We start from the raw sequence: 19,903 nt of genomic DNA, 5'->3' as shown, positions 1-19,903 counted from the left end.
TTTTCTGCCTTTATTAATCTATGGTTCCAAGTCCCCTGACTTGCTTTCCTTTACTTACCCAAAGAGAGTTATTACCATACTGAATGCCCACGGGTTGTACTCAGTGTTCTAGGCAGACCACGCTGGGAAGAGTGTGGGGTTGCAGGGTTTCTTCTGTGTGGAATTGCACTGGCGAGTTTGTCTTATGGAGACACAAGAGCCAGTAAGCAGGGACCTGGCTGGTTTTCTTGTTCACGGACCTGGTAGAAGAATCTAGTGGCATATTTGGCAGGTACAATCTTGTTGCTTCTTTTGTTTGTTGGTTGCATCTGGCTCTGAGGATCATGACATCCCCTTTGAGTGGTGCAACACTTCATTTCCTGGGACAAGTATCCTGAGAAAAGTCTATTTCCTATGTCATCCCCCCCCTGCACCCCCCCCCACCCCGGCCAGGAATCCAGATAACATCCAGAGATTAGATTCCAAGTTCTTCCACTTTTTTTTTTTTTAATTAATTAATTAATTTATTTTTGGCTGTGTTGGGTCTTCGTTTCTATGCGAGGGCCTTCTCCAGTTGCGGCAAACGGGGGCCACTCTTCATCGCGGTGCGCGGGGCTCTCACTATCGCGGCCTCCCTTGTTGCGGAGCACAGGCTCCAGACGCGCAGGCTCAGTAATTGTGGCTCACGGGCCCAGCTGCTCCGCGGCACGTGGGATCTTCCCAGACCAGGACTCGAACCCGCGACCCCTGCATTGGCAGGCAGATTCCCAACCACTGCACCACCAGGGAAGCCCAAGTTCTTCCTCTTTGATGGTGGAACTTTAAAATAAGTCAGACTTCTATCGTTGGGTCCCTAAAAATCCCTCAGCCCTACAAAACCTGTAAGTCACATTTTGGCTCCATGCAGAAGGCTAAACCTAGCAAAGGCAGCATCTCTTCACAGCCTTTGAGGCAAAATCTGGCAGCACCATTCTTGTCTCTTTCTGCTGCCACATCGCCGTTCCCGTCAGCTCTCCCTTCCCCACTGTCTATATAATGTAATTGTAAGGAGGGTAGATAGGGCCTCTTTCTTTTGGCAAGCACATTCTAAGCTTCTGAAAGGCAGCCACTATCTGAGTTTGGCGTTTCTTTCCAGTTTTTGTGTGTCTGACCCTGGGTCAGCTCTTTGGGACATTTTCCCCAGGTATGTCAGAAATCACCTGAAGGATGTGGAGATGAGGTGTAGGAGGTTAGGGGGAGCAGAGCTGCCACCCACCTCCCCCAACTGCTCTCACTGCTCTGTGCGAAGGAGACAAGGCAATTCTTTCTAAAAAGTTTGGAGCCAGAGCCAAATGTGAAACGCCACAGCTGCTGTGGCCACAGGGTGTGTGGACATGTCCGTCACCCTGGCATGTGCTCGTCCCTTCCAGGAGTTCTGTCTCCTGGCTGAGGGAGAGTTGAGCCAGTCCCGGATGGAGTGGGCCGCCTGCCTCCTGCATCGGGCCCCTGGGAATGTCTAGAGTAACAGAGGCAGAGGGTAGAGGTTCTCAGCTCTGACAGACAGTTGATTGCACCCAGAGGCTTAAAAAAATGCATAGTAGTCCCCAGAGGTAATTTATTTGTAAATGCTTGCAATTTTATTTTGTTTTAGTTTTTTGGCGCAATCACTTTAATTTTTATTAGAGTATAGTTGATTTACAACGTGGCGTTACTTTCTGCTGTACAGCAAAGTGTATCAGTTATGCATATACATATATACTCTTTTTTAGATTCTTTTCCCATATATGTCATTACAGAGAATTGGGAAAAGTTTGCTGTGTTATACTGTAGGTCCTTATTAGTTATCTATTTTATATATAGTAGTGTGTATATGTCAGTCCCAGTCTCTCAATTTATCCCTCCCCCACCCCCAAGGTAATTTTTTAAGCAGCTTTATATATTTCGCATACTATACCATTCACCCATTTGCAGCGTACAGTTCAATGGTTTTAGTATATTCACAGAGTTGTATGACCAGGACCACAATTTGAGGACATTTTTACCAGTCGCTCTCCATTTCCCCTCAAAATCCTGAGTCCTGGGCAACCAACCCCCCATCTACTTTCTGTCTCTATAAATTTGCCTATTCTGTACGTTTCTTATAAAGAGAGTCACACAACAGGCGGTCCTTTGTGACGGACTTCTTTCTCTTAGCATCATGTTTTCAAGGTTTGTCCCCATTGTCATGTACCAGTACTTCATTCCTTTTATTGTCAAATAATATTCCATTTTAAGAACAGACTATATTTTCTTTATCCACCGTCAACCAATGGATGTTTGGGTTGATTCCACTTTTTGGCTGTTGTGAATAATGCTGCCAGTAAACAATGTGTACAAGTTTTTGCGGAGAAACATATTTTCATTTCTTCTGGGTATATACCTAGAAGTGGAATTTCTGGGCCATATGATAACTTTGTGTCTAACCTTTTGAGGAACTGCCAGACAATTGTCCAAGCAGCTGTACCATTTTACAGAGGCGTTTCATAAAAGCTCCCCGTGGTGGGTCTAGATAGGATTATACTGTGCTGCCCGTGTGGGTTGGAACCCTCACTCTGCCTCATCTGGAAGTAAAATAACTGCAGAACAGAGATCAGCTTGTACCCGAAGGGGAGAATACTTTTAGAGCAGAACATCCACCCCTTCCAAGGTGTTCTTTTCAACCTTCTCCATCCCTCAGCTCTTGATAGTAGTCGAAGGTCAACTGAGCTCTGACTAGAGGACTGGTCAGAGGAAGGAAGGAGGCAGATCACCTATCCAGTGTCCACCTAGGGTACGGGGTGGCTGCAAAGAGTTAAGTTGATCTGGAAAACTGATCTGTGGGTTGAGCGGAGCAGAGCCACAGATGTGTAATCCCCACTTCTGAGGATGTGACATCTCTTCTTGTAAGTGTCATCACTTAGTTGGTGCTATCTGGTAAAAACTGAGTCATGAGGTGCCGACAAGAATTCCTTGCACTCAATGTGAAACTTGAGGCATCTGCTCATTCCTGAGATATTCACAGCTGTCAGCCCCGTTTTGATGGTAAACAACTTGCTGCGGATGAAATCCTGCACTGTGACTTTGCCCGTCTTGTCTGAGAGAGGCATAGGTGGTGTGCCCTCGAGAATCTGAGCGTGAGGCTGCATGAGGGTGACCCGAGGATCGAGCAGCCCTGCCTTTCACAGAGCCCTGCTTCCAGCAGCCCCAGTGGAGGAAGACAGAAACCAACCAAATCGTCCCGAGAGCTTTTAAAGAACATTCCTTCCGCTGCAGATGTGCGTTTCCAAAGGGTGCCTGTGAACCAGCCTGAGTCTTGTTCTCCCTTCTTTGTGTTTGCAGCCATGGCACGGGGTACGATAGTGATAACCACACCACCCCCATCCTCTGTGGTGCCCAGTACAGGATACACACCCACGGCGTCTTCAGGGGCATTCAGGTGAGTATGCAGGGGCCTCAGCTGCCTCTTTCCTTCCCAACAGTCTTTCACTTCCTTGCTGAAGGCCATTTGGCCCTGGCAAGTCTGTTCCTAATTGTAGGCTCCTGTGACAGCAGGGACCCCTCCTCTTCCACTGGGGCAGGTTGGGGGCCTCCTCCTCTCCAGAGGCCGGTGTGGATGTGGCCGCCTCCCTGACTCAGACCAGGATGCTTCCTGCAGAACCCCTTCCCTTCCTCCTTCACTGCTTAACTCGCCTTCTCCAGGGTGGGCTGCGCACATCTTGTATCGGGGTGGGGGGGTAAATGAGCTTGAATTAATGACCTGGACTCTTGACTTGTAAGGAGACTTGGTCTGCAAGGTAAAGTGCCCGAAGTTAGAGTCTATCATTGCTAATAATAACAATAACAATAATAACAGCACCATGTATGGCTGGGCACTTTCTATATACCAGGCGTTGTGCTCAGTTTTATACATGGACTTTTTTAAAAAAATAGAATTCATTTTTTTCGAGCAGTTTTAGGTGTAAGGAAAAACAGAAAGTACAGAGAGTTCCCATATCCACCTCCCACCCCCTCCCTTGGTCTCCCCTATTATTAACATCCTGTATTGGTGGTACATTTGTTACAATGATGAGCCAATATTGATACATTATTAACTGAAGTCCATAGTTTACATTAGGGTTCACTTTGTGTGTTGTGCAGTTCTAAGGGAGAGTAAAGAAAGTAAAGTAAAAAGGCTGACGTTTTCAGAGAATTCAGGAAACTCGATGGAAGGCCACCTCCAAGGAGCCTCTTTTGGATGCTCAGAAGCATGCACAGTTACCAAGGGTTTGTGTTTGTGACTCTGGCATGTGACTCAGTGTCTGCAACATGAGGAACGGCTGAGATACTTTCACCGGCCTAGTCAGCACACTAGAAACAAATTGTGTGTGGGCCAAGTCCTCACGTGATGTGTGGGGCAAGTGCTCTGAGATGTTCTGATTAATGTTTCCAGAAGCGTCATGGTGATAGAACAGCATGCTCCCTCATCTCAGGCCTTCCAGTGGTGGGAATAAAGGCAAGGGTTACAGAAATATGATGGCAATCAGATGAAAATCAGACAAGTACCATCAGACTCTTCCACCGGGACCGGCTGACATTGACAACTCAGATTTATATCCTATTGCCGTGTGTGCTGCCTTTAGGATGAATTAAAGGAAATGTAAAAAGCTCCTTTTGCCTTCCCTTCCACCAAGCGCAGTTTGTCAGACTCGCTGTCATGGCCTCTGATAGACTCCAGACCAGACGGGTGTTCATTTTCTGCTAGAGTAGACCAATCGGACACCGCTGGCTCACCATTTAAACTTATGCCACATTTTGCCTTGAGGCACTGTGGCCCATCAATAGCAAGAGCTGTATGAGACTACTGTACGTTTTCTTCAAAAAGATCTCACTGTGCAAGGCAGTGTGCAGTAGGAACGCAAACAGGAGCTTGGGGGTGGTGTGGGAGGTGCACAGGGCAGGAGTGGGTTAAGCTCAGAAGTGTTTCCAGGTCTTAACACAAACTGTGGCCGTGCTCTTGGGCCTTGACTGCACACCTGTGAGAGCACAAGGGATACAGTGATCCCTCAGGCACTTCCACTGTTCCTGTCTATGACTCATTGGTCCCAGGAGCCTAAGGGGCTTTTGCCTCACTGTTTCCCTGTAGCTCCTTTTCATGGAGGACCGGCCACGCACACACTCACTCGCACAAGATAAGGGGGATCAGAAGAATGCCCTGAGACGGACACGTGAAGTGGACGGAAGGCGGACACAGTATTTCTGAGTGTCTCTAGTAAAGGAGTGCCCTGGCCACACCATGGCCCTCCTGGAGTTTCAGCTCCCTTCACAGACAGAACCTCCGCATCCCAGGAGCTCCTTCTTCCTTGTCATTTACTCATAGGTGGAAGATCTGCTCAGTTGGGGGTTCACTTAATATGCTTTGTTTTTCTCTCCTAAGGACTTCCCCACCCATTGCAGATTGGGCCCAAGGTCATGTGGCCGGGTGTCCCGAGTGGGAGGGAATAGAATAGAACCTGGAGCTTCGGACTTCCAGATCTCACTGCCTCAAGAGGAGAAGCTGAGAGACAGGATGCACTGGGAGCTCTTCCGGTCACCAGCGTTTCTTTTCCAGATGCTTCGGATCAGCAGCAGCAGACAGACTTTATTTCAAGTCCCCGTTCTGGTTGATAGCCATGACGATGTTAGAGCACTGCACTGTAGAATGTACTGCTCTGTCACCCATTAGTGACATCTGCTACGGGCACCTCGGGCGTGACGGGGAGTGGCTTAGGCCTCACATCTGCCATCCCTTCTTTGGGAATACTTCAAGGCTCACTTTCCTTGGGACCAACATGAATGTTCACGTGTGCCTTAAAACCTCCGTTTCTCTTACACTCTGCTTGTAGGACGTGAGGCGAGTGCCCGGAGTAGCCCCGACTCTTGTTCGGTCGGCATCTGAGACCAGTGAGAAACGCCCCTTCATGTGTGCTTACCCGGGCTGCAATAAGAGATATTTTAAGCTGTCTCACTTACAGATGCACAGCCGGAAGCACACTGGTAAGTGCGTCCACTGTCCAGCCTTGGCTCTGGTGGCCTTTGGGCAGCGGTGGCCCAGGAGCCCCTGCTCCTGGTTCCTGCGCTGCCAGGACACAGGTGATTTCTGGGATGGAAAGTAGGTGCTGCTTTCAAAGATCTGGCCCAGGTGATGGAAAAAGGATGCCAGGTCATTTTGTATCCTGATTGTCCATCCTTTATTAAAGAAGGGCAGAGCAGAGTAGGTGGAGAGAGAATTCCACAGAATTAAAGAGACCTGTGTTTGAATTCTGGCTTCACCACCAGGTGGTGTGACCTTGAGCAAGTTACGGAACTGTTCTTCAAACTTCACTTGCCTCACCTACCTTATACAATTGTTGAGACTAGATTAACTTCTAAAATCAAATTGAATTAAAGTAGTTAGAGATATGAAACGTACAGTTCCTATGTTAATAGGTCTGAATAGATGATAGTATTACTTTTATAATTCTATTAGTATCTCTTAAGGGAGAGGAGCTAGCCTGGGAGCTTGGTAATCAGATGATTCTGAGAGCTTGATATGCAAGGTCATCATAAGACTTAGGAAAAGATGGTCCAAAGAAGAACTTAACTGCTTGGGATAGTAATAACCAACCAGATAGGAATGGGAAAATGGGTTGTAGGTTTAATTTTTGTTTTCAATCTTAAAAAAAAGAGATGATGATTTTTGATGATGTTTTAAAGAAAACTGGATTTTCCCACAGGTCAAGGGGTCTGCCTCTGGGAAAGAGAGAATTGGCCATGTGCTGTTGTTGGCTGCCTTGAATGTGAACAGCCATTTCACAAATGTCTGCTCTTGGCCTTGTGGGCACTAGATGGGAGTGTGGCTAGGTCTCCCCTACAGAAAAGCCGGGCAAAGCACAGGCTTTCCTGCTGGGGAGTTGGTACCATTCTTTCCACGACAGAAGGGAAGCTACATTGTTATGATTACCATTATTATTTTATTGTTACTATGGACTTTGCTTTGGAGAAGCTGGAGAAGAACGTGAGCTGCATTCAGATCTCTTCAGACCATTGGTCTTTGCTAAGCCATTGCGTCTGGAGGATGCAATTCTGGCACAGACCTGAGTTTGCACTCAGTAAACCACTTGCTTTGAAGCTGCAGATGAGAGAACCAGTTGCATGTTATATTTTTACGTATTTCCCCAAATGGGATCATTTGAAAAGTATCTGTTAAGATTATAAGGAAAATGATAAGGTAAAATTCTGCCTAGACAGATGTAATACATTGAAGGCAATGTGGTTGTAGAAATTTTAATGGGAAAGAGGCACTTAGAAAACAGGGTTAGATGTCTGTGGGAAGGGAAGGCAGTGGGCAAGATAGTCACGACCCCCAGACCTGCTGGAACCTTTAAGAAGCGCTTCCTTGCAGAAGACGAGGAGGGCAGGGTATTTAACAATGCTGAAGTCCCCTTCTTGAAAGAGTGCCATCTTTTTGTGTTTATTTATAATAATAGTACAGACTAGTATGTTAAGTACTTTTATATTAAATACTTTTTATGTGCCAAATTCTCTACATGCATTATTTAATTTAATCCTCACGCACAATTATCTGGTGGGTAGGATATAGGGAAGCGGGACTTAAACTCATGACTTTCAACTCCAAGTCACAAGCCCCCTTCTCAAAGAGTCTGTGGTCTGTTTTGGAGCCAAGACATACACAAATGAAAAGGGACAGAGAGCGTGTGAATCTGGAGGTGCTGAGAAGACTTGCTCGAGTGAGCGTCGTTCGTTTCTTGGAGGAGGAAGGGCTTGGGTTAACCATCAAAGGGTTGGCAGGGTTGGGCAGAGGAAGTAACGGCTGAGCAGAAGCAGAAAGGCAGAGAGAAGACATGAGACTGAACAGGAGTGTTGCTTTTCCCAGGTTGAAGAGGTGAAGCTTAAGTCGCTGGGCTGGATATCAATAGAAAGTTAAGGAAAGGCTCCTGCCCTCAGGATTTTCCAGCTCGCGGCAGAACTAGACCTGGACACGGCCCCATGTTAGATGTTCTGTAATAAGTTCTGTAATGAGGGAAGGAAGGGCATTCTATGTGAACATGAAGTTTCCAAGAAGGCATCGCAGAGGAAGCGGCATTTGTGAGGGATGTGCAGTAGAGTTTTTGATGGGTTAGGAATCCAGAGATAGGGATGAAGGATGTTTAGTGTGAGCAAAGTACAAGGCAGTTTTGGGGAATGGTGAGCTCTGTATAGCAGGAATATAGATTAATCAGGGAAACGGAGGGGGTCATGAGGCTGGAAAGGTAACCAGGGACTGCCCAGCAACAGAAAGAGCCGGCTGATCCTGGGAAGCCTTGCTCTCCATCCAGAATGCTGGTGACTCAGAATTCTCATAAGAAGGTGGGATGGCCCAGAGTCGCTCAATGCGTTCAGGGGGCGCAGTTCCCAGGATTTGGCTGAACTTTCTCCAGCGAGGACAGGGGTGGGGCTTCTCCATTCTGAGGCAGGAGGTTGTGTAATCCCACTCCTGACTTCTCTCGGGTAAAGGGATACCAAAAACTCTAAAGGCTCTGGCTCCTGGTTTAACTTGAGCACCTCACAATCATGCAGCTGTTTATCCCTGACTCAGGAATGGGAAGTCAGTAGCAGAGAACACCAGATCTTCAGTCCATAAAACATAAAACACTTATTTCACGGGGCTGGCTCCAAGGCACATCCATCCCAAAATTCTGCCTCAGACTCAGCCTAGGGCTTAAGACTGCTTTGGTTTATTATTTGTTTAAATATTCTCTGCCAGTACTTTTTTGAGCACTGTCTCTGTGCTAGGCACTGGGCTAAGACCCTTATGTGGATGGTCTGTTGTAATCTGCTTATAAATCCTTGGAAGTTGTCGGATTATTGGCTCCATTTCACAGCGAGGAAATGACACCTCAACCAGCACTTTAAGTGGAAGAGCTGGATGTGACCCCAGCGTCAGACTCCAGAACCTGAATTCCCTTCACTTCTTTTTTTTTTTTTAATTAATTTATTTAATTTATTTATTTTTGGCTGTGTTGGGTCTTGTGTTGCTGTGCGCGGGCTTTCTCTAGCTGCAGCGAGCGGGGGCCACTCTTTGTTGCGGTACGCGGGCTTCTCACTGCCGTAGCTTCTCTTGTGGAGCACGGACTCTAGGCGCACGGGCTTCAGTAGTTGTGGCACGTGGGCTCAGCAGTTGTGACTCACAGGCTCTAGAGCGCAGACTCAGTAGTTGTGGCTCCCGGGATTAGTTGCTCCATGGCATGTGGGATCTTCCCGGACCAGGGCTCGAACCCGTGTCCCCTGCATTGGCAGGCAGATTCTTAACCACTGTGCCACCAGGGAAGTCCCCCTCCGTTCACTTCTAACACATCCTTATTCACGCAACCCCCTTCTACGCCTCCTGCCCATGAGTGTATGTATAGGTGGGCCTTTAACCTCACACTGCAGTTGGCAGCACATCCCTGAAACCTTCCACCCAAGTGCCTTCAGCATTTTGGGATGCCTTCAGTCCCAGTAAGAGAAGTTGCCTCTAATGAGATCCTCATTTCCAGTATTATTTTCCAACGGAATATGTGTCTTCCCCAAGGTGAGAAGCCATACCAGTGTGACTTCAAGGACTGTGAGCGAAGGTTTTCTCGTTCAGACCAGCTCAAAAGACACCAGAGGAGACACACAGGTTTGTAGGCTCACTTCTCGTTGCTGGCAGTGTGTTCCCTCGGGTCATGGTTGATTTTGTGATTCTCTTTATTGTTCAATATGGATGTGAGAGGGTCAGCCATTTGTTTAGTTTCTCCAATAATTTTTCCCCCCTAATCTCTGGGGATTTACCTTCCCTTAAGGAAAAAAAAAAAAAAGAAGAAGAAGAAGAAGAAAGGAAAGAAGAAGAAACATCCCATATTTCCCCTGAAAACCACAGAGCCATGATATTCCCACTAGCAGTTTGCTGATGATACACTGAGTGTCAGTAAAGAACATGGGTGGTGGAGAGCAAAATCCCATTTGTAGTGTGTGATTCACTTTTTCAGTCTCAGACACAACTGAGAACTTGGTGAGAAGCTGGACATTTGTGGTTACGCAGTAGTTGTTCCCAAGACCACAGGTCTTCAAGGATTACTGTGTAGAATCAGGTGGTTCCTGCTGGGCCTGGGGTACTGGGGAAATCTGAGGGCGAGGCAGATATTGCAGGCGTGGCTGGAGATGCCTGGCTCCTCGGGCCGCCGGGAAGCAGGCCTTGTGGGCCTTGCTTTGCCCCACATGGTTAGGGCCACGGCTAGACCTTCTCTGTCCGTTTAGGTGTGAAACCATTCCAGTGTAAAACTTGTCAGCGAAAGTTCTCCCGGTCTGACCATCTGAAGACCCACACCAGGACTCATACAGGTAAAACAAGTGCGTAAACTTTTCTTCACATTTATTTTTCATTATTTTTTTAAACTACTGTTGAATGGAGTTGCTTGTGATGAGAGAGATTGGAAAAAACAAGTGTAAAGGTTCTAAACAGGTTTAGATTCAGTGGAGAGAAAGAACACTGCATGGCTATCTTTAAATAACAACATTGTTTAAGAAGGAATGAGGGTGGGGGACACAGAGCATAAGAGATGTGAAAAGAACTCTTCATGAGTGTCCAGAATGAAATGAAGAGATAAGCTAGGTCCCTGCTGTTCCCAATTTGTTGCATCACATTTTTATCAACTCAGTTTGATAGGATAATCAACCTTACAGAAAAACAGCAAAAATTTTAGCAAGCCAAACACTTATTTTCCTGAAAGTTTGTGTTTCACAACACTATTTTCAGAGGCCTGAATCTTTGCTCTGCTAAAAGTTAATGCTGCAGGAGCAGTCATGGTTTCTGCCAGACCCATATCAGGGTGTGGGTATTATTTCCTTCATACTAGAATAGAGAGGGGAAAAGGACATTAATTCACTGGCTGCTGAAAGTTTTTGCTTCTCCACAAGGCTGGTGTGATTCATAATGAAAACAGCACCATCTTTGTTGTGTATTTTCTAGCTTTGGAGGGAGGGCCAATGCTTAGGTTATCTCATTTTGTCTTCACAACATCCTTGGAAGAAGAGTAGGGTAGGCACGTTGTATCCCCATTTTACAGATGAGGAGGCTGAGGCACGTGATAAAATGACTTTGTCTAAAATCCCAAAGCTAGTAAGTAGCAAACCCAGTTCTGTCTTCTCCCAGCCCACCTACCCACTTCCTTCTTTGTTGGGGAAAGAGCCTGGGTTCACCTTGCAGCCCAGGGAGGATAGAGAATAAAGAAGAGACCCAAGGTCAGCAGAGTTGAATTCCATTGAGAGACTGAGGAGAATGATGACTGACAGGAGAAGAGGTTGGGATTTGTCCTTTAGGAGGTGATCTTTGACAGCATGGCTGGCGGTGGGAGTGGGGAGCAGAGGAACAGTGAGTAGGAGGTGAGGGAAACGGGAGGTCATGAGCCCCTGTGAAGTCCTGGATTCTCAGCCCCAACAGGCTGTACTTACAGACAGTCAAGGCACCTGTGCCCCAGAGTTGGTGGGATGGGCATCTCGTTCCCCAACTCAGGTGCCTTTGGTGTCACTTCTTTGCCTTAGTCCTGAGCTCATAACTTGGTGGGAAAGAGTTATCATCGCTTGAACCCTGCCCCCTACCCCGTGCATATCTGTATATGTACAAAGTGACGTATGTCACCAGCAGACTGTTTAATGCTCTATTTGACTGGCCTCCAGTTCTGACCCTGGAACAGCGCCTCTCCTGGGACATTTCTCAGTGCTTGTCCCATCCAGTAGTTCTCAGAGAAAACAACGTGGGACTGGCCATATCCTGAGAACATCCCCACGTGGTACAGGAATAGGCTCCTGCAACGTTTTTACTTAGGATAAAGCTATGGCTGTCTTTCCATTATGTCAAGGTCCAAGAGGTACGATGCAGCAATGTGTGTGGGCTTTGGAATCAGACAGACCTGGATTTAAGTCTTGCCTGGGTCTGCCCTCACCAGAGGTCCAGCTTCATCTGTAGAGTGGGGATAATAATGCTGGCCTTACAGGCTGCTGTAAGGAGTACACGAGATTATATATATGTGTGTGTGTGTGTGTGTGTGTGTGTGTGTGTGTGTACATGTATGTATATATATATATTTGAATATATATGTATGTATATCTGTGTGTGTTTTATATATATATATATATATATATACATACACATATATATACATATATACATATATATATATATATATATAACACACACACACACACCCAGCACAAGGCTTGGCATGTATTAGGCATTCATAAATGCTAATTATCTTCCCTATCCAAAATGAGGCTTGGAAGGATCTTCTGAGGCCTCCTTAGATGGAAAAGCCTCGATTTTTTGGCAAGCTTGTTAAAAAATCTCAAAACCGTGCCTCATTTAGAATCTTCTGTATAATGGGTATTATGCTGAGTAATCCTTTAAGGTGAAAGAAGCAAATACCATGTGCACTGATGTCAGTGATTTATTTAAAAACACCCAGCCCATCCAGAATATCTATACAGACAGAGATATTAAAGCTACAGTCACAGCTCCGCTACTGGATGGCTGTCAATCAACAATATCCAGGGTGATGATCCTGAGGCCCTTGCCTCCCAGTTAAGCTCAGTTCCCTCCTTAAACAGCAAAGGGGAAACATTTACACAGTTCACAAAACAGTCTAATGGCAGGGGTTTTACCAGATGTTTTTCCCCCTTGATTAAATATGAATTGCCCAGACATTTCCATTAACTAGACTCATTCTTTCTCTCCCATTTCCCAAGTCTTCTGACTCAATAACACTTTATAATTGTCACAGTATTTTAATCCTTAAGGCCCCAGAGGTGCTGCCACTTCAAGGCTGCTTGCGAGATGAGCCCGATTTGTTAGCTTAGGGAAAGAGCTAGAGAGAATCTGGAGTGGGTGTCTTGTGATGATTTAATTTGGGCCTTTGATGATTGAACTTGCGCCCCATCTCTCCACCGCAAGTGTCTCTGACTGGCCATTGTGTCAACAGGTGAAAAGCCCTTCAGCTGTCGGTGGCCCAGTTGTCAGAAAAAGTTTGCCCGGTCAGACGAATTAGTCCGCCATCACAACATGCACCAGAGAAACATGAGCAAACTCCAGCTGGCGCTTTGAGGGGTCCACGCCAGGCATCGTTCTGTGTCTCAGGCAGGACTGTGTGTGAACTACCTTCAAAGCTGACTTTAAAATTCCTCCTCACTCGCCTCTCTAAGAAGGAAACGGAGGTTGATCTTCTTCATCCAGCTTCCGAGAAAGATGCCTGTACCACTGGATCCTACCAGGTTTGCTCAGAGGAGTTGGTCTCTGCTTAGCCAACTTTTAGTTGACTCATAAGGCTCTGGAGAAGTGGCTGTCAGCGTCCAGTTAGTTAAAAGCCCGTTGCCATTTGGTCTGGATTTTCCACTGTAAGAAGAGCCATTGTTGGTAATGTTCCCCCCTGCCCCTTCTCCCTTTACGCTCATTTTCATGAGGAATGGAGTCATTGTACCTTTTTCCATCATAGAATATTTATAGGCCAGGGCATGTGGATGTGTCTGCTAATGTAAACTTTGTCATGGTTTCCATTTACTAACAGCAACAGCAAGAAATAAATCAGAGAGCAAGGCACTGGGGGTGAGTCTCGTCCGACATTCCGGAGCTTAGGCAGGCTGCTAACCTGGAAAGCAGGATGTAGCGCCACCAGGCAACTTATAAAACTCAAGCATTTCAAGCAGCTGAAAAAAGAATCAGAACTAACCAGTACCTCTGCAGAGATAGCTAAAAGAATCTTATCATTCAGTTAATTCAATGTTAACATTAGCACAATGCTCTTAAGAAACCGTGCTTGAGGATCTGAGATTTTGTTTTTGTGTTTCTTTTTGACTTTTTTGAGTTGTAATCATATGCATCTTCAGAGATGTACGTATCTCCTCACACAAAGGAAGTGGAATTCATTTTTATCATTTGGGGTGTCCTTAAGAGTGTACAGACCACACTGGTTATGTGGATTCAAGTTGTAAAAATTAAAGTGACTCTAAAAGAAAATAAGGGCTGGTCCGGGATCTCCACTGATAAGACTGTTCTTTAGTAACTTAAGTAACTTTGGGTCTACAAGTATATGTGAAAAAAAATGAGACTTACTAGTGTGAGGAAATCCATTGTTTAAAGGTGGTTGGGTGTATGTGTGTGTTTTGTTTTTGTTTTTTAAGGGAGGGAGTTTATTATTTACTGTTGCTTGAAATTATTGTGTAAATATATATATCTGATAATGATTTGCTCTTTGACAACTAAAGTTAGGAAATGTATAAATGTTAGATGCATCACTGTTTTGGTGTTGATCTTCCAGCGTATACCACTAAGTAACACTAAAAATGTAACCTGCATTTTTCACTTCGCTCTCAATTAAAGTCTATTCAAAAGGAAAGTGGTAAGATTCTATCAGCTGTATTGTGTACAAATCTTGAGGACAGTTGAGCCTCTTTTAAACAGGTAAGATGCTGACGCTGACATCAATGACCACTTAAGTCTGTCCAGGTCCTGACCACTCGTTATTTCTCTCAATTGAACCTCAAGAGGCAATTACTGGTCATAGAAGCAGCCAGAGAGCACCGCCTTCACCTCTCATCATGCCATGTGGATGGCGTGGGGGGAATTGTATTTTCAGAGTCATTTTCATTGGGCTCTCATTGTATCACTGCTTACTCCAGGTCAGCAAAACAGAGTAGAGAGATGCAAATGATAACTGGTCTTTTTTGAAAAGTTCACTGGTATACACTGCAATCGGGAGAGTAAACTGAACACCTAGTACAACCAAATTTACAATTGTAGTTGCTATAAATTAGCTCAGCAGTTTGGAAACTGCTTAGACTTTCCAGGGCAGCTGAGTGTGAAAGGCAAAGATCTACGTTATCTATAAACTATAAACTCTCTTTCTGGTTCTGGTGGATGGTTTTTCAGTTGTAAATAAGGAGATTAATTTGGTGCCACCCCTCTCAACTCCGGTATCTGGGAGCTCGTGTGCATTCCAGGCTTCATTTCTTCATTTAAAATGTATCTTGAGCAGACAGCAGCTCACAACAGAGACTCTTCTGCGTTGAAGTGCAGCTCAAAGTTTGGGCTGCCGAAAAGTCAGGTCCTGAGGCCCCTGTTGGTTTGCATCTGGCTCTTGCATCACTGTTAATTATAGCCAGTGTAGTGACTCATTTGTATCAGCAGTTTTTATCTTTTCCTGCCAGAAGACGGCATTTCTCTGGAGAAGCTCAGGACAAGCATGGCAAACGTCAGCGAGTCAGAGCGAGCCAGGTTTCACAAGAGCAGTCACATTGTTTCATCTGCACTAGGAAGCCCAGAGATTCTCACACTACTTTAGCAGGTTAGCTTGCAGTTAAGGTCATGGGCTTTGGAAAGCAGATCAACCTGGGTTCAGATCCTAAGTCCTCAGTTTCCTTATCTGTGAAGTGGGGACTTTTTGTCCCTATCTGTCTGATAGGGTCGTAGTAAGGATTAAATGGGGGAAAAAGCATGAAAGCATCTAGTACATAGCAAAGGCTTAATAGGCATCATCTAGGAAAATGATTACCTGAGAACTCATGCTAATTTCCTTTACCTCCCCCCTCACCCCCTGCATCCTCTTGCGGTGTCCAGACATCTTCATGCAAAATGACAAACAAATCCATTTCCATATACTACAAACCAGAGTTAGGGTTTGCAGCAAGAGGGCTCTTGTCAGCCTCCCCACAGAGACCACATCTATTTGCTTTGTGCCTTTTGTAACACACCCAGTGGCATTGAGTGTGTGTTTTGAGACCCGTGGAGTTGACCACGAGCAGATTGTCAGGATGAAAGCTGGTCAGAGGGAGCTCTCTGTAGCTCAGGCTAGAGTCTATATGAGGTGCAAAGGTCAAAATGTACATTTTTCCATCTTGCTTTAGTAAAGTGTATGGTCCAATATCTTTAAAAGGCCACCTTCAGCCCCCCAGTGGGTCTTCCCAGACTCTCTCATCCCGGCACCTCTGTAGCCCTTAGAGTACATAACATTCAATAGTATTTTTTATGGGTATCATGCTTTCCCACCTAGGACCATCTATCTATAAAGTAGACAGGACAAGTGTTATTCCCACTGTACAGATGAGGAAGCTGAGGCTCGGTGAAAGTAGTGGCTGAGGCAGGACTTGGTTTAGGTGTTCTGTATCCAAGTTTTCTTCCAAAACGTGCTCGATGATATAGACATGCACTCTGCTCCACGGTTTCATATCTACAAGTCATATCTTCCTAACCATGTGTGAGTTTCTAGAGGAGTGGATCGTCTCCCTTCCTGTGTTACTTCCTTGAGGACTTCTCAACCTTTAATATTGATAGACATTCCCTGAGGAATTCCCTGAGGCATGTTCTGGGGTGGGGCCTGAGACTGCATTCCTAACAAGCTCCCAGGCGATGCCCGCCCTGCTGGTCTGTGGACGACACTTTACAAAGACCTAAATGCTGGGCTCGAGAAATACTTGCCATAAGGTGACTGATGAGCTTTGCACCTGACGCTCCTGAGACTGCCCTGAACCTTTTTAGCCCGTAGAGAGCGTCCGTGAAGATGGCCCGGGGCCCACTGCGATGAGCCCCGGGGCTGTGGGACAGGACATTGGTGCTGAATGCAGTCAGAAGAGCTGTATGCAGGAGAGTCCATCCGTGAGGAGCTTTGTTTCCAAAACAGCCTGACCGTCCTCTGTCAGTGACTTTCCCCAAGCAAGGGAGACCCCCTCCGCCAGGTAAGGAGAAGGCGGTACACGGTCCCACCTGCATATCCAGTCCTCACACCTCACTCAGGTCACATCTCCACAGCAGGCCTCTCCCTCCCTGAGGCGTGTTTTCCAGCACCCGCAAACTGACACCTCGTGGCTTTGGAGCGGATTTATTCCCTGTGAGCCAGGCAGGAATTCCCCACGTCTTGTCCCTACGAGGAGCCACTTGCTTAGCTCTTTGGGTACCAAAGGGAAAAGGAAAAAGGCAATGTCTTCCAGAGCCCTGTCCTCCCTGCAGGGTGTTTGCACCACTGATTTTGGACTAACAGGTGTGTCAGGAACAGGTGTAGGTGTGTGTGTGTGTGTGTGTGCACATAAATAGAACAGTGGTACCCAACTAGGGGCATTTTTCTTCAAAGGCTTGCAGCAGGCAGAGTGGCTCATAGGAACTTCTCACAGGTGAATGTATAAGAACTACAGTAAGGGAAACAAATCCCCAAGAAAATATGAAGGTCTTGGCCCTTTTTATTCAGGTCTTTGCTTCTAGTGACTATTTTATTGTATTTCAAATGATTGAGATCTGCACAAAACTTAATAAATAAATGTAAATGATACAGTGTTGATGACCACATGGTCTGATTTCTTACACTGAGAAAGTAGCTGCTTCAGTGGAGGGCTCTGGGCTTTTCTCCATTTTTCAAGCAGCCTTGAGAAGGAAAGAGAGAGTCAGGCAGCATAGGAAGGGTCATCTCTCAGAGGGATGGAAACCCACCAGACCAGCCAGCAGACAGCCGTACGCAGTCAGGACCTCCTGAATAAAGTTTTGTTTCAGAGACTCGTGAGGGGATGAGGACAAAATCCTGAGGATGCAGATGCAGGAAAGTCAGTGCCTTTAAGCACACTGTGAAAATCAGCTAGCTATGAGTGGAAGTCTCAGACAGATCTCAGATATAAGCAGCTAAGGCAGACCAAATTAGCAAATGTGAGTTTAGGAGATAACAAGATATTTTTATGGAACAGGGAGGATTGAGAGGTGGTCCAGGAGGAGGGGCTAAGATTAGCGTAGAGGGTGGGTTGGCTGAAACAAGTGGCTTCTCCCCTTCTCAGCATCCTGGGAGAGTTGACGTTGACACTGGACGAGAAGGATTGCCTGACACGGCAGGGATTCTGAGGGCCACTGAGGAGGCAGTTGGACTCCAGGAGAAAGAAAGCAGGGGTAGAAAGAGGGGGACAACTCTGGGAAGAAAGATGAGACAGATGAGGGGTGGAGTGCGGATATCAGGGAGGTCTGACAGGAAGAGGGGGCTTCTGTCTGACAGGGCCCGACACCCCATGTGAACCCACCCCAGCTCTGTTAACACGCACCCAGGGCCTTCCCAAATGGGAGATGCTCAAGGGCTAACATGCAAATGATAATAATGGGGCCATTTATCGGACCTTTATGTACAGACCAGTGCCACTGTACATGCATTCTCTTATTGAGGATGTTCCCAGTTTACAGATAAAGAAACTGAGACCCTACGAAGTAGCTCACACAGGATCTCACAGCTCGCGTATGTCAGAGATTCAAACCCAACTCTGACTCAGAGCCCACGCTCTCAACCCCTTCATTTTACGGTATTTATTCCCCTTGTCTCAGGGCATGTTGGCCTGGAGGAGGAGCAGGAATGCCGAGAGAAGGCAACAGTGGCACCTTCTTGCCCACCGGCTTGTTCAGATACTAGGAATGTTTGCCAGGTGTCCAGAGGAAGAATAGGCATGATTGGCAAAATGTTCCCTCCTCCCCTTTCCAGTTGCAGAGCCTGTTCGTAAAGTATGTTTTCATTCAATATTTTATATTAAATACCGGAACTTAAATGACCTAGCATAATGTTAGCCGGACAGTGATAAAAGGGGAAAATTGAGAAACACATTTAAAAGTTCAAGGTCAATGAATACTTTATAAAAGCAGCATCCTGCTTTCCCCAGGAGCTCTACGTCAGAGGGAGCGGGTGCAGGAGGAAGGTGCTGGTGTCTGGTGACGGTGGAGGTGAGGGAAGCTCCTGACGGGTCCCATGGATAGGATTATCCCCTTGTCTCCACGGGCAGCCTCCATTTTTCTAAGATGTCTCTGGGTCCTTACCATCCAAAGGAGGAAGGCCAGGGAGCCTGTCACAGATGTCTCTTGTCCTAATTTTTCTGAGGTCTACAAATATAATGATCCATCTCAGTGGCCTTTATCACTCACTGTGGGCACAGCCTTCCTTCCGGTCCCCACTGCAGCAGACCTTCTCCCCTGGCAGGGGAGAAGGGGCACAGTGATCCTTGGTCAGGGCTTACAAAGGTCTCATGGGGGAAGAAGTCCAGGGAGGCCGCGCCTGCCCTCATCCTAGCACCCCGCCGAGTGAGGCAGAGTTCATCCCTCCTTGTCGACCCCTCCTGATGAAGATGCCTTTGAGCTCGCTGGGTGGGCAACACAAAACACGTTCTGGAAGATTCCTGATGCTGTCACGTGGAGACAAGCTGCCACTGTTTTTAGACAGAGACTCCTAGGCCCTGGGAGAAGCAGTTGAGGGGCTGTGAATCTTGGAAGACCCTCCCCCCACCTGTAAGTGTCTAGTAAATTCCAACTGCTAGTGGCACGATACAATGGTGTAGCTTGCTGGTCCCGCCCCTGGCGAGTCCCTCCATTCACCTCTAACAGGAGCGGTCTAGAAAGGCCCAAAGCAAAGCATGAGGATTGTTGAAAGAGGCCTTGGGGTGGGCGTGCCCTCCAGGAGGCGAGAGCATCCCAGCAATGGGATACAGGCTCAGACCATGAGACCTGAAACACTTGAACCTCAGCTTCTGCTCAGATTAACAACACTGCTCCCCTCCACGGAAGGGGATGCCACAGGGGCTTAGTCCACACGCTCAGGCAGGGTAGCCAGGTCTCCAGCTGTGCATCGAGGACTGAGTCAGAGCCTGTCCCTGGGTTCTCGCCCGCATTGGCCCTGGGCCACCCCACCAGCAAGCCGTGGCCCGCTGCACTGCAGAGAGGAGACATGGGCCGCGCTGGGCAAAGCCAGGAGGGGCAGGTAGTCAGCAACTGCCAAACTCCACTTGTCCCACAGTTGTCTCTGTGATCCTCCAGGAGACTGAAGGGACTGGGACACAAGGTCACCTGGCCACCTGTCAGTCACCCTGGCCAGCTGGTGGCTAATCAGGCAAGGATAGCTGGGACCCACCCTCATCAGAT

General features: G+C 46.9%; 1 protein-coding gene across 3 annotated transcripts in view; it reads left to right on the top strand.

Annotated features, from left to right (window-relative positions):
* Positions 1 to 14,378, top strand: part of WT1 (WT1 transcription factor) — a 48,444-nt gene extending 34,066 nt beyond the window's left edge. For 2 of the 3 annotated variants that reach the window (XM_082410536.1, XM_082410534.1), the window contains 5 exons: positions 3,316 to 3,412; positions 5,838 to 5,988; positions 9,545 to 9,634; positions 10,252 to 10,344; positions 12,969 to 14,378. In XM_082410536.1, coding sequence (XP_082266662.1) covers positions 3,316 to 3,412; positions 5,838 to 5,988; positions 9,545 to 9,634; positions 10,252 to 10,344; positions 12,969 to 13,090 — 553 coding nt within the window. In that variant the 3' untranslated portion in view covers positions 13,091 to 14,378. The remainder of the gene's footprint in view (positions 1 to 3,315; positions 3,413 to 5,837; positions 5,989 to 9,544; positions 9,635 to 10,251; positions 10,345 to 12,968) is intronic. The other variant, XM_082410535.1, reaches the window with a different exon arrangement.
* Positions 14,379 to 19,903: the final 5,525 nt, after the last annotated feature.

Source organism: Balaenoptera physalus, assembly GCF_965194825.1.
Source record: "Balaenoptera physalus genome assembly, chromosome: 10".
In the NCBI taxonomy this organism is placed as follows: Eukaryota; Metazoa; Chordata; class Mammalia; order Artiodactyla; family Balaenopteridae; genus Balaenoptera; species Balaenoptera physalus.
The sequence above is the reverse complement of the archived record's forward strand: the minus strand, read 5'-3'. Positions and strand labels throughout refer to the sequence as shown.